Raw genomic sequence first — 14633 nt, forward strand, 5'->3', positions numbered from 1 at the left:
GAATAGAATGGAATATGCTATAGAAATTAGTGCCCCCCCCCAAAGCGGGTTTATTTCTTGTGTACACACCCATCTATCCTCACTCTACCTATCTTCACTCTCTACCTCATGCTGCCCATAACTCTCAGTATAGAACCTAGGCCAACAGAGAAGTTATATCTGCCAAAGGAAAAGAACAAGATGAATTGGGCACTGGCTCTTAAAGCTTCTGCCCATGAACTTCTGCTCAAGATATTTACTAATCATACTTAGATTTCATTGGCCAAAACCAGGTATATGACACACTTAACTTCCAGAGGTAAGAGATTTGTTATCTAAATATATTTGGTGAATACCAGTAATAACTACCACTTTATAAAAGACATTATCTGGAATTAGATACACCTAGGAACAAATCCCAGCCTTGCTGCATAGAAGAATAATTAATTTCCTTATCTGTAAAATAAAAATAGTAATATCCACCTTATAGCATTATCTGATAATCTTCTAATCTTCTATGTGAGATCAGATGCTTAGCAGAATGCCTGATTTTGATTCATTCATTCATTCAATAATATTTTGGGGCCATCTGCCAAGCACTAAGCTAAATATTTGCTTACAGTAATTATGCACTAAATAAGGGTTATTTCTATTAGTCCATTTTATGTAGTTATATTAAAATTCCCAAGGCTGGGTACTTTATAAGGAAGTTTTATTTATGTCATATTTTGAGAGGCTGAAAGTACCTACAACTCTAAAGATCAGGTGGCTCCCCTTGTGGCCTCTGGTGAGGGTCCCCGGCCACATTATAAAACAATTGAGAAACAGAAAGAAAAAATGGCTAAGTGCAAAAAGGACCAAGCATATGGGATGACCTCATCTTAGTTTTCATGAGAACCTACCGGGTGAGACAAGCATTAATCCTTTCTGGGACTGGTGCCCCCATAGCTTAATTACCATGCTCTAGACTTCAACTGTTAAAGGTAACATCACCTCAACAACACCACACTGGGCACCATGCTTCCATCACATCAACCTTTGGGGAACACACCCAAACCATATCCAAGCCATGGTACTGTTATTAGAAATGCTTTTTGGGGCTGGAGTGTGGCTCAGTGGTAGAGCGCTCACCTAGCGCGTGTGAGGCCCTGGGTTTGATCCTTAGCACCACATAAAAATAAATAAATAAATAAATAAATAAATAAATAAATAAATAAATAAATAAATGTATCGTGTTCAACTACACCTAAAAAATAAAAAAAAAAATTTAAAAAAATGCTTTTTGAGTTCCAATCAGGAATTCCAGGAATGTCTTCATTTCTTAGTAGTCTCCAGATTCAAAAGAAAAAGATGTGTACAAACTGCCAACTATCAGTTTTTTCCTTCTTATATGCTAATAGAACCCCTGGCTTTTCCCTAGACACATGACCTCAGGGAATACAGACTGCAAACATCAGCTATCTATGTAGCTAGCCTGGCCATGGGTCTAAGTTCTGGCAACTGTGTTGTAGGAGGAAGTGTCACATGGTGGCCTACAGTTTCCTTAGGAAACTGTGTTAGTTTTTTATCACTGTGACCAAGATATCTGACAAAAACAATTTAGAGGAGGAAAAGTTTATTTTGGGCTCATGGTTTCAGAGGTCTTGGTCTATGGTTGGCTAACTCCATTGCTCTGGGTATGAAGTAAGGCAGAAAATCATGGTATGGTAGAAGAGTGTGGCAAAGTAAAGCAATCAGCTCATGGCAGCTGGGAAGAAGACAGTGAAGAGGAGCCAGGGGGACAAGATATAATTCCCCCAAATACCCACAGAGACCTATTTCCTCCAGCCACATCCCACCTGCCTACAGTTACCACTCAGTACAGTAGTCCTTTCAAATGATTAATCCACCAAATGGATTAATCTACTGATTAGATTATAGCTCTCATAATCTAATCATTTTACCTCCTGAATTAACACAGGCACTTTTGGGGACACCTCATATTCAAACCATAACAGAGATCACAAATGTGTACCCTTCATGTACTTCATCTGCTCCTCCATAAGATGTCGAATATTAATTCTGTCTCAGACTATGAGACCATAGCCATGCATGATAGAAGAATAAAGTGGAAGGAGCCTCAGTTCCTGACACTGGACTGTCATACAAGCTCTGGATTAAAGTGAAAATAAACGGTCATTTTACTTAATTGTTGTTTTGCATTTTCTGTCACTAACAGCCAAACTTAATCCTAACTAGTATAAAATATAACCTAACTCTTAAAAATAAAGCTGGGCACAGTGGTGCATGCCTATAATCCCAGAGGCCGAAGCAGGAAGATTTTTGAGTTTAAGGCAAGCCTCAGAAACTTAGCAAGGCACTTAGTAACTCAGCAAGACCCTATCTCTAAATTTAAAAAAATATATATTTATATATAGTATGTGTATGTATATATGTGTGTGCGTATATATATATATATATATACACACACACATACACACATATGTTATATATATATACACACATATATTTATACATATATATAAAGTGTGACTCAGTGGTCAAGTGCCCCAGGGTTCAATCCCCAGTACCAAAAATAATAAATTTTTTAAAATAATTAATTAATTAAAGCATGCTCCGGGAAAGAATAATAATTCTTGATGAGACTTCTACATCCTTATGAGAAGAAACTAACATAGGAAGTAGCAGCACAGAGCACAATGAGGATTGACTTAAATAAGACTGGAGTTTTTTAATCAGTTCCACTTTTTACGTTAACCTTTGGTAAGCTATTTAAACCTAGCTGGGCCTCAGCTTCTTGTCTATAATATCATAAGACTTAAAGATTTGTGGAAAATAAATGGGAAGAGGTTTAAGAAAATATAAATTGCATAGCATTTTGGCTATAACATCAGTACTACCTTGTTAATTGTTCCCTCTTTCCCCGCCCTTCCTTCAGAATTGGGGCATAAGAACTGGCTTCAGTACAAAAGAATCACATGAGAGCCACTCCAGAGGCTCTGATTCAGTAGGTCTAGCCCAGGAACCTGAAGCTGCGTTTCCAACAAGCAGCCCGAGAGACTCTGATGAAAGAAGTCTGCCCACCTTGGGTACCTGGCTCCAGCGTTCAGGTCCTACTTATTCTTGTAATCCTGCAACTTGAATCCTCTAATACAATCTTGGCTGCTTAGCAATGTTTCAATCAACATGGACCACATATAAAACAGTGGTCCCATAAGACTATATCACCAAGTGACATCATAGTTCCAGGTTGAAGTGTAAAGAGGAGAAACCCAGGCATGGCCTGGCAAGGTCTCACTGAGTTTAGAAGACAGAGCTGAAAATTCAAGGAGGTCAGAAAGGCTAGAGTTTGCAGGACAGAATATCAGATAGGAGAGAGTGGCACTCAGAGTGAACTTCAGATGCTTGTAAAGCTCCACCCTTCAGCTGAGTACAGATGAGCATTTATTTGTGAGAAAACACAGAGGCTGGGGAAAGAATCAACTGAAAGGATTTAAGGAAACAATCCTTAGCACTCACACAGGGCAGGGAATAAAACCTGTTCTGATCACCAAGTACAAAAAAGCCTCTTAATTTATGGGGCATTGAGTGGAATAAAGAGTTCTGCCTCAGGAATGGGGAAAAAAAATTAGCCCTAGACCAAGTACTGCTCTGGTCACACCTGACACAGTTTAAAAGCAAGACTTGAAAGGATCCAACTGTTTCCAAGTAACTTATCCCAGAAAAAAAAAAAAGCTTAAGAATATTTATAGGAATACAGAAATATCCTGTACCCAACAAGGGAAAATTCACAATAGGGATCCAATCAAAAGTCATCAGGCATGCAAAGAACTATTATTTTAGTATTTTAAAGAGTAATTTCCTTGGAATTTTACTGAATCTTAAATTTTCCTTATAAACAAAAACAAAATTGTCATCTTTGTTATTTTCACCCGGGTGCTAATCTCAAAATTCCTCCTCCACATCATTTCACTGCTATTCCCCATAAGAAATATTAACACTTCTAAGGCAAGCAGCATAATAATTAAAAGCGCAAGCTTTTGAGACAGGAAAACCAGGATCTGAATTATTTCTTCCCAACTTATCTCTGTATTCCTGGAAAAGCCATTGAACCTCTCCATGTTTTAGTTCACTTATCTGTAAGATGGGTATAATAATATTTGCTTCACAGGGCTACTATAATAAATAAGCCAAAACAAACAATAAATAGTAACTATCATTTCATAATATCACATTATCATAAGAAAAGTTACCATACACACATGCAAAAACATTTACTAAGTGCCTATCATTTGCTGGGTAGTTTACAGACACTAGGCATACAAAAGGGAAAAAAGGAACCCAAAGTATATCTTATGTTGAACCCACATTTAAAAGTTAAGTACAAACTTCATATTCTATTTCTCCATTTCTAAGTAGGGCAATTATTTTAAGTTCTTCCTATAAAAATTAAAGAATGATTTTTTTTCTCTTTGAAAGGAAAAAATAATCTTAAGAAGTTGTCAGGTTCGACCAATTAGGGCATGTCTGAGGAATACTTGGAACCTGAAAAACATGGTAAATTTTTAATTTAAAAGCAACCTGCAATTAACATCACCTTTCAAAATTATTCTCAAATTAGTAGACTAAATTATATTCAGACATAAAATACATAAAATGGACCAATCTGTTATTATGATAATCATTCCAGAAAGGCTGGGCCAACAGATGTAAGGAACAAAAATCAAGTTCAAGTTTGTATTTCATTTGCTCATTCCACTTAAATGACTTCAGATGGTTTAAATATTAACCTTATTAATAAAATATCTGCATATTCACTATGAATCTGATTAACTTACCCTAACTCCATAAATTAATTTTATTACATGGCTTCCCACTTCATCCAAGGTCCTCTAGACCCCCATTGCTCAAAGCATGGTCCTCAAACCAACAGCATCATTGTCACCTGGGAGTTTGTTAGAACTATAGAATCCTATTCCCCATACCAAATCTATTCTGACTGAGTCAGAATTTGCATTTTTAACAAAATCCTTAGATGATTTCTATGCACAATACAGTAAACTGTTGTGGGGTATTTTTTTCTCACCTTTTTTTTAACTGTCAGAAAAGTTTATTTGCTTATTAATAAGAATAATTCAATTCAGAGAAGTAAATCATATATATGCTAGATATCAATATATATACATATGTGTGTATGTGTGTGTGTGTGTGTGTGTGTGTGTGTATGAATCTTTATATCTCAGACTTCATCTTATCCCTCAACTAGGACTTCAAGTCTTAAAAGTCTTGTTATACTATTCATTTTTTTCTCTTGGGTTGACATTTTTGTCTTAGCATGTGGCCAGTGTGATGAAAGTCTTCTCTGTAATTAAGCAACTATATAGTACAGAGCCAGGAGAAGAGATTTTCTCCATAATTTGGGGAGAAAAAAAGAAAAAATTCAAAATAGGTTTATCCAAGGTTGAACCTGAAATTTCTTTAGAGAAAAAAGTTACAAAAAAAATTACCAGAATGATTCTATCCTCCACTATAATATATTTCTGTGCTTTACCTAACATATATTTTTACTGCAGGTACCACATATTTTTAAAATAAGAAATTCACATGGGACTTGAGAGAGTACAGGTCTTTAGATGGCATCATCTTTTATTATTATTACTGCACAACAGTCACAATGTCCATAAAATAGAACAAATCTTGTTTCTCTTTCATTTAAAAAAATGACAAACCTAAGCTGAAACTGATCACAGCGGGCAGGATGGTTCGGCACAGATTCAAAGGAAGGTACAAATGTTTAGTTTTCAAAAGCTCTGCAAAAGCCAGCTTCATCTCTTGTCACTGTGGCCATGGCTTCATGCCAAACATTTGAAAACTGCTGAAAAGTGCTGTTCCTTCTAAACAATTATGAAGAGCTTTGCAAAGGGAAACAAATGTAATGACAATCAATTTCTTAAAATGGTCAAATGTCCATGGCTTCTGGTTTGCAATGTAAGAGTTACCCAGCTTCAGAGACAGTGCACCCAAACCAGATGTCTTAGAAGAAGGGGTTAAAAAGTTTTAAGTTATTAAAAAACCTATTGGAGCAGTCTCAAAAGTTAAATATGTCCTCAAACAAACACAGCTTTTTATAAAATCCAATTATAGATCCATCATCCTTGAATTTAACTCTTTCTCGTCCATTTTTGTATTTTCAGACTATATCATTTTTCAGTACACAAAGTTCCACGAGAGCACAACTAGGTATTTAATGGTTTTTTAAAATAGGTCCATTGATTTCAAGCTTTTAGGAGAGCTCTTTATTCTAATATTCTAGAAAGTGATGCCCTATCTCTACTCACATTCAAAGCCAAACCTCTTAGAATTGTCTATGTACTTTGACTTCATTTCCTCACTCTTCAGTCCACTCCTATTGGCTTCTACTCCCTTCACTCCACTGAAGCTTCTCTTGGCAAAGACTGTAAGGGCCATCATGGGGCTAAATGCAATGGACATCCTTTAGTCATTATTTTCTTCATTTTGCAGCATCATTCAACAAAGTTAATCAGTCTTTCTCTCCTTGACATAACTCGTTAGCACTGATGAACCTTTATTTTCCTGGGTGCTACCCAACTCTCTGTCCCTTGTCAATCTTCTTTGGAGGCTATAGCCTCTCTACCTGACCTACAGATGTTGGACTACCTTGGGGTTTGGTTCTGGAATCTCATGTGATCCCAGGCTATAAATATCACCTTTATGGTACTAACTCACACCTTCACATCTTTAGCCCAGATCTGTCTTCTAAATCCAGAACAGTATATTCAACTACCTACAGTTGGGTGCTTAATAAACATTAAACTCAATGCATTCAAAATTGAAGTCCTGGATCTTTCCCTCACTGTTCCTCCCCCATTGCTTCTCTTTCCCAACAGTTTACCAAGTTTCTTCTGCCAGAAACACTACAGTTCTTTACTTTCACCACTCACATACAATTCATCATCAAATCCTATCATTTTTGGTCTCTAAAATACATACCCAATTTCCCCATCTCTACTGCCATCCCCAGGTCTAAGCCATTACCATCTCTGGTCTACAACACTGCAACAATATTCTATATGACCTACCTGAATCCACTCATATTCCCCCACACTGCAGCCAGAGTGATCTTTGAGATGAAAATGCTCCTGCTTAAATCTTTTCAGTGGTTTCTTATTGGTTTTTAGATAATATTCACAAGACATCTGCCTGCCCCTACAGAAAGCCTCACCTCACGCTATCATTCCCTTTGTTTCCTAAACACCTATTGTCCTTCTCTCTAAACATTATAATGTTGAGATTTTTTTTTCCAAGTGTGGAGCCTTTCCGCATGTTGTGTCTTCTACCTAGAATATCTGTTTTCTTCTTTTACTTACTGTTGCCCAAAATACACAAAACATGCACACACATGCACACGCATCTTGTACAAGTGTGTGTCCATAATCCAAAACCCCAGGGTCCACATCAAACAATCAATCAAACCAAGGTAACTGAATGACAGGTAATCGATGGTGTTAAAACATACCACCGCTCACATACAAAAAAAAATAATGACAGCAAGCCCTTAGAAAACTTAATATATACTAGGCACCATTTTAGGTGATTGATGTATATTAGTGATTTAATTCTCAAAACAATCCTATAAGATAGGACTGCTATCTATTATCTATTTTCTCTCTGTTATTAAGATGATATTAAGGTATTTTTATTTTAGGATAAACAAGATACAGAAGATTAAGTGGCTTAATCAAGTACATGGAAATTAGTGGCAAAGTTTGAACTCAGGGACTGGCAATGTGGCTCAATGGTAAAGTATGCATTTAGCATGCAGGGCAGGAAGCCCTGGGTCAATACCTGTTGGGCCAGGGCTCGGCACACACATATACACGCACATAGAAAGCTAAAATTCAAATTTAGTCCCGTGTGAGTGCTTGAGTACCAAAGAGCATGACAACTTGGTTATGGATGATTCAAACTTCACTTCCATAATTTACATAGTTATTTGGATATATATGTCCTCCTCTAAACTAAAAACATCAATGATAGAAGCCATTTATACCTTGCTCATCGCTAGAACTGTAGCACCCTGAATAGAGTCTAAGCATATGTCTGAAGCTCAATAACTTGTTTAATTTAAGAATGTTTACTATTCCCTTGCATAATTATTTTGAGATTATAGTGGATTCCAATTATGCTTATTACTACACACACATCTTATGTAAGCTGTCGGCTTGCCCATTCCTCAACATGCCTGTCCTTCTGTGTCCTCTCCTCCTATCCTTTTGCGACCACTGGTCATGGTACTGTCTCCCCCGGGTTGTGAGCAGGCAGCCATGCCTGAATTTTGGCCTCACCTTCCACGTGGTGGAAGCGCTCTGCTCAACTTCTGAGCCAGGACCAGGTGGCTCTCCGGTACCCAACAGCATGAATCGGCCATACCGCTGTAGTGGCCACTGTGCAGCTTCTCCTCCGGGAAGGCCAAGGCCCAGGGCCACTTTTCCCGCCTGCGCCATGTCTGGGTCTGTCACGCATAGCCTGCTGGGACCTGCCAATCTGTACAGCTAGCCAATCAGAAAGCGAAGCAATCCAAGACCCACCCTTCCCCTCATCAGAAGCCAATAGGCAGGCTCTGGATGCTCTCCTAGCGGGTACTTAAGGCCTTAGGGTCTCTTTTCTCCATACGTGCCCAGCAGAAATGATCTCGATTTCTGCTTTGAAGCAGGTTGTGATACTTATATGATAGTAGGTCTTGCGGCTGCAGCAATGGAATGGGGCCCTCACCTTCCCTCAGGCAGCCCATGTCACTGTCCAGCAGCTCTGACTCTTGGGGAAATTTTGCAAACTGGCTGACTCCTCGTAACTGCTGTACCCTGACCAAGCCCCATCCTTGAGGCTGCCTACAAGGGTTTCCCTCTTTGCAGCAGCCTTTCAGATGACAGTATCCCGGCCTCACCATAACAGCCCCAGTTCTACCAGTCATTCAAGGAGTGGATTTATTTTCTCATCATTTTGTTCCCCCTGTAATACTACCCCAGACTGTCATTTTTTTTTTCATCCCAAGAAAGTAGCAGATGGGTAGGGGGCGGCCCGCAACAAAAGCAGCAGGTGCAACTAAACGACATTTCTGTGTGATTTATAGTGGACCAAACACTTCTACATCTGTTATTTCATTTACCTTCCAATAACCTTGTGGTGAACTGAAGAAGCAAAATGGGGAGTGTTACCCCCGTGGAATAGAGGCAGACAAAATAAGGTCCAGAGAGTAGACGTGATTTATGCAAGGTTACACAGTGAGTGAATGGCAGAGCCAGAGTAGAACTGCGAATTCCACAATTTCTCCCAAGTGTCAGCCCCAACTTGCAAAGAATTTAGGCATTCATAGAGTCTGTGTCAAGTCAGAAGCAAAGTATACAGAGGGTGGAGGCTATGTTAACCAAATATAAGATAAAATACAAACTATTTTTTAAACTATGCACACCAAAGTATATTAAATGCATAGACAATGTTTGGGAAGGTGGTAATTTATTCACTCTACAAAGCATCATGTATCCACAGTTTGCAAATAACTATGTCAGTCAGCATCTGGTTATAGAAAGAGGTAAGGTATCCATCTCACTTCTGGGACCTCAGGATCTAATAGGAAAACAAAACAAGGTACAAACACTTTAATGATACCTGACAGTTCATGAACTCTAAGGATTCAGATAAAGTAAAAAACTACCAACTGGGAATGCAGTGGTATTTGAGTTAGGACTTGAAGGGTGAGATTTCCCAAGGGATGGATGAAACTGGTATTCCTGATGCAGGGGGAGGTGGGGAGCAAAGGTGCAGAGATGAGGATAATGACATAACTAGAAAGAACATAAAGATGTTTTTTTTAAGAAAGAGGGGATTACAAAGGCGAGTTGGGGCAAAAGATTATGGAACAGCAGCTAAGGAGCATGGATTTCTCATGGTAGGTAGTGAGAAATGTGGAAAATATGAGCAGGGGAGTGACACTATCCTAGTGGTAGTCCAGTTAATTGCTCAGTGGCATGTGGAATAAGTTGGATTAAAGGCAAGGGGAGTTCGTTATCTTATCTTTTCATTAGTCCAGCAAAGCTTACCGAAGGAGTCAGATTTCAGAAACTTCTTCTGAAGGTCCTTAAATGACACAGCAACACTGTACTTAATATAGTAGGACATGGTTAAAAGCTTGGTTGGAATCCCAAGTCTGTCACTTGCCAGCTGTGTGACCTTGAAGAAGTCATTTAACTTTTCTGTAAAATAAGGTTATTAAATCATTAATCTTTCAGAGTCATTGAGAGGATAAAATAAGAACATACATGGGAAAACACTTGGTAGATTGCAAAGTAGTACATGTGTTGATACTTTCTGTTTCCAGGGTTAAAGTGACTTTCCATGGGCTTGCTATAGGAAGGGAGGATGGGAATGGGAGCCTGACATTGGGTCTCAGAGGCACTCACCTTCCAGGTCCAGGGCTGCAGCTGCTGTCAGACACCCTTCACAGGAGCAGATGGTGCTCACAGTTGGGACCCTGTCAGTGCCCAAGGACACCCAGGGCCCTGCTGGGTTCCCACCTGCAAGCTCTCTTCCTAGACAATGCACCTGCACTCAAGCTTCTGGGGCCACCAGTGTCTGCCAAGAACAGGTAATGTCTGCAAAGGGAGATATGATAAAGCCACTGCTCAATCCACGGAGGCTCATACAAATTTATAATATTAACAACCCTCAAGGGGACCTAAGCAATGTACAAGACACTGGGGATACTGTAGAGAATAAAACAGAGCTTCTGCCCTCCTACAGCTTACACTGTAGGAGTGGGATGGGGTGGGGGAAAACACTTAACAAATCACTTCATATTTTTTAATGTTCAATATCCGTTCTTTTTAAAAAAGTGAACTGTAATATTTATTAAGGTACAACTTCATACAACACAAAGTACAGTGCTGGGGATATAGCTCAGTTGGTAGAGTGCTCACCTCACATGCACAAGGCCCTGGGTTCAATCCCCAGCACTATAAATAAATAAATAGCACAGATCTCAAATGTTCAGCTATGACTTTTTTAATGGTTTTTATTTTTTATTGATTTTTATTTTTTAGTTGTAGTTGGACACAATACCTTTACTTTTATATGGTGCTGAGGCTCGAACCCAGGGCCTTGCACATGCTAGGCGAGTACTCTACCACTGAGCCACAACCCCAGCCTCAGCTATGAGTTTTGACATTTATGTACACTCATGTAACCATCATACAAAATAAGATATAGAGCATTTCTAAAACCCCCCAAATTTCCATGTAAGTACCTCCCTTCAGTTAACCCCCGACTCAACAAGGACAACCACTTGTCTGATTTTTATCACATAGTTAAGCTTTCCTGTCCTGGGTCTTTATATTTGAAACCATACAGAATGTACCCATTTATATCAGCTTCTTTGCTCAGTGTAATTTTTTCTTTTAGCTGCATTCATTTTGTATCAATTGTTCATTCTTTCTTTTTTAAAAAAAATATTTTTTAGTTGTTGATAGATCTTTATTTTTTTATTTATTTATACATGGTGCTGAGAATCGAACCCAATGCCTCACACATACCAGGCAAGTGTGCTACCACTGAGCCATAGCCACAGCCCCTGTTCATTCTTTCTTAATGCTGAATAGTATTCTAGTGTATGACTGTTTCACAATTTGCTTGTCACTTGTTGGTGGACATCTGTATTATTTTCCAATGTGTTTTTATTTAAGCTGTTATGAACATTCTTGTACAAGTCTATTTTGTAGATATGCACTGGCATTTGTTTTCAATAAGTACATACAAATGGAATTGCTGGGACCTAGAAAGATTCATATTTAATTTCTTATTTTTTATTTAAAAAAAAAAAAACTTCCAAAGAGTTCTCCGGTAGTGGTTGTACCATTTTGTACTGCCATGAGCAAAACATGGGAGTTCCAGTTGTTCTACATAGTGGGTGACATTTGCATTGTCATCTTTAATTTTAGCCACTCTGGTGAGTGTGCAGTGATTTCTCATAGTGATCTTAATTTGCATTTCCCTGATGATGAATCATGTTGAGTTCCATTTCAGATGGCTTATTGGCCATTTGTGTATCTTAGATTGTGAAATGTTTTCAAGTCTTTTACCATTATTTATTTGTAAAAATTCTTTATATATTCTAGATACCAGTCCTTTGTTAGATATTTACAATAAAAATACTGTCTCATTCTGATTTGCCTATTCATTTTCTCAACAATGTTTTGCAAAAAGCAAATATTCAATTTTGATGAACTGCTTTCTTAAATTGTCAAGGTTTTTTTTTTTTTTTGGTGTGTGTGTGTGCATGTTACATTCTGACTAAAAGAATCCTACTGACTCTAAAGTTGTACACATATTCTTTGAAAGTTTTCTTCTAGAAACTTCATGTTTTGAACTTTTACATCTAGGCATATGTTCCTTCTTGCGTTTAATTGTTTGTGTGGAATGAGGTAAGGACAGATATTCAATACTTTCCATATGGATAGTCACTTACTGTGTCATAGGATCAGGCTTCAGCCAACTACTGATGGAAATTGGCATATAAGTATCTCAGTTTCCTCACTCCTCAAGTGGAGTAACCCTGAGGTTTGTGTTATATCCTGTTTTCCAGAATACCCCAGGGGGATTAAGCTCCACATGGTAGGGGTTTGGGGGGAAGGTTTGTTAATTTGTTTCCTAATTTACCTTCTTTGTCTCCCTCCCCTACCAGTTTTCTTTTGATCACCTCTTAAATGAATTACTTGCACTTGAATCCTTCTTCCAGGATCTGCTTCTGGGGAAGCATAAACTAAGATGGTAAAAAGCAAGACCAGCAGTCCTTGCCCCGGAAGATTTAGATTAATATAGTTACATGCAAGCTCGTGGTGCAAAAGGCATTCAGAGGAAGAAGTCATTCTCACATCCAAAGAAGACCCTCCCATGCCTTGCTGATAAGCAGTAACAGAACAACATTTGTGGTCCAAACTAATAAATGACAGGTGACTCTGAGCTAAAACATCTGTTACCAGATTGGGGGGGGGGGGGGAACAACTGGCCCCTGAAGTTTAAAGAAAAAAAAAAGTATTTACTTCCCTAAATTTTTTTTTGTCCAAAATCCTTTTACTGTGTAACTCTCTTTTGAAGGTGATAATCAGCATCATTTCAGGAAGACACTGCAGAACTGGTTTTGAAACCCTAGCATGTCTCTTTCAAAGCAAACTAGGGACCCTAGCCATCCCTAGGCTTTTGAGTCAGTAAAGGAAATGATGGCTCTTGTTTCCTTGGGTCCCCTAGGTGACAGAATGACAGAGGAATCTGCACCTTCGCTCTTCCTCCTGTGTCCCTCAGCAATAGCACACAGAGTGGTTGAGAACTGCAGAGCACTATGGGGGACTGAGGGGTTTTCCTGATTGCATCAGTGAAGCCAGATGAGCTGTCAGACCTGGGGATGCTGTGTATAGAGGCGTGTTCCCATGGAACTTATACTCACGCTAGAAAGCAATTATTTTTGTTTCTATTGTGTATCTTTCACATACAAAAAACAGCTGCTCCATTGCAGGTAATTGAAAGGATTTCTATGCAATACAGAAAATCCCAACTTGTCCACAGGCTGCTGTTCATTGGCACAACATGAAAAGAGATTAATGCTGACTTTTCCCATTTATTAAAAGCACAGAGAATAATAAGCTAGTAAATATTGTTTGCCAGATGGTAAATTTGGGAGCACACTTTACAAAGGTGGGTTGGCATCAGAAGTAAATCCTACAGAAAGACTAGGAACTCACACCTTGAAGAGAGGGACTGTATTTGATTTATGTTTCGATCTCAAGTTCCTGGCACAGGGTAGGTTCCCAATTTTTCTTTCAGTGAAAGGACTGCAAATGAGAGAAAAGGGGTGATTTAAAAATCACTTTACATGCATAAAGGACTAACACAGGGAAATGGTTAATAACCCTTTCCCATCTTTATATCCTCATGCTTTGATGCTAAAGTTAAAGGAGAAAATTTTGTGTCTCAAAACCTTAATCTGGTAGTGTGGAATGTCTAACCCTGGCAGTTATAATTACATGGTCAATACAGGAACGTGGACCCCCTAGAAATCTTTTCTAATTTGATGCATCCTTTATTACATAGTTTATTGCCTGACCCTAGAGAAATCATTTAGCCCACCTCTGTACAGTGAGGCTGCGAAATTTGCAATTTACCCCTCAGAGGACAGATGAAAGATCGTAAAGAAAAGACTTCGTGCTGGAGAGTGACTCAGCAAAAGCATTTTGAGTTTAGTTGCTGGGAACCCTTTGAATAATTTAGCCTGAAGCCATTGCGACTATACCTCTAGCTGATGTTAGGTTCGAACTGTGTGAACTTGGGAACTCAGTTTAGGGGACCTTTGGGAATAGTTGGGGATGCTTACACTGTTTCCTCAACTTAAAGCTTTGCCTCTGAGGGCATCACCATGTTTCAGAATGAAAATCCTTTCCCCAAGAGATAATTCTAAGGACAAACTGAGAGACCCAGAGGAAGAATGACTTTTTGTTTTGTTTTGTTTTGGAGTGGTCATGTCAGTTTGACTAAATTGTTCATTCATTTATTCAGCAAAGATTTCTTGGACTGAATAGGTTGCAGGTCTT

The 14633-nt window shown here is 38.6% G+C and overlaps 1 protein-coding gene and 1 long non-coding RNA gene across 2 annotated transcripts in view; both read right to left on the reverse strand.

Moving 5' to 3' along the window:
- REC114 (REC114 meiotic recombination protein) overlaps nt 1–8504 on the reverse strand; it is a gene marked incomplete at its 5' end in the record, with an annotated part of 98940 nt that extends 90436 nt beyond the window's left edge. The window contains one exon of the mRNA XM_081291640.1: nt 8346–8504. Coding sequence (XP_081147766.1) covers nt 8346–8504 — 159 coding nt within the window. The remainder of the gene's footprint in view (nt 1–8345) is intronic.
- A 1980-nt stretch (nt 8505–10484) lies between these two features.
- LOC308647467 overlaps nt 10485–14633 on the reverse strand; it is a 70297-nt gene continuing 66148 nt past the window's right edge. Inside the window, exon 3 of the long non-coding RNA XR_014021628.1 lies at nt 10485–10649. This is a non-coding gene — a long non-coding RNA (uncharacterized lncRNA). The remainder of the gene's footprint in view (nt 10650–14633) is intronic.

The sequence above is a fragment of the Spermophilus citellus genome (assembly GCF_964194105.1).
Source record: "Spermophilus citellus genome assembly, chromosome: 4".
NCBI classification, from domain to species: Eukaryota; Metazoa; Chordata; class Mammalia; order Rodentia; family Sciuridae; genus Spermophilus; species Spermophilus citellus.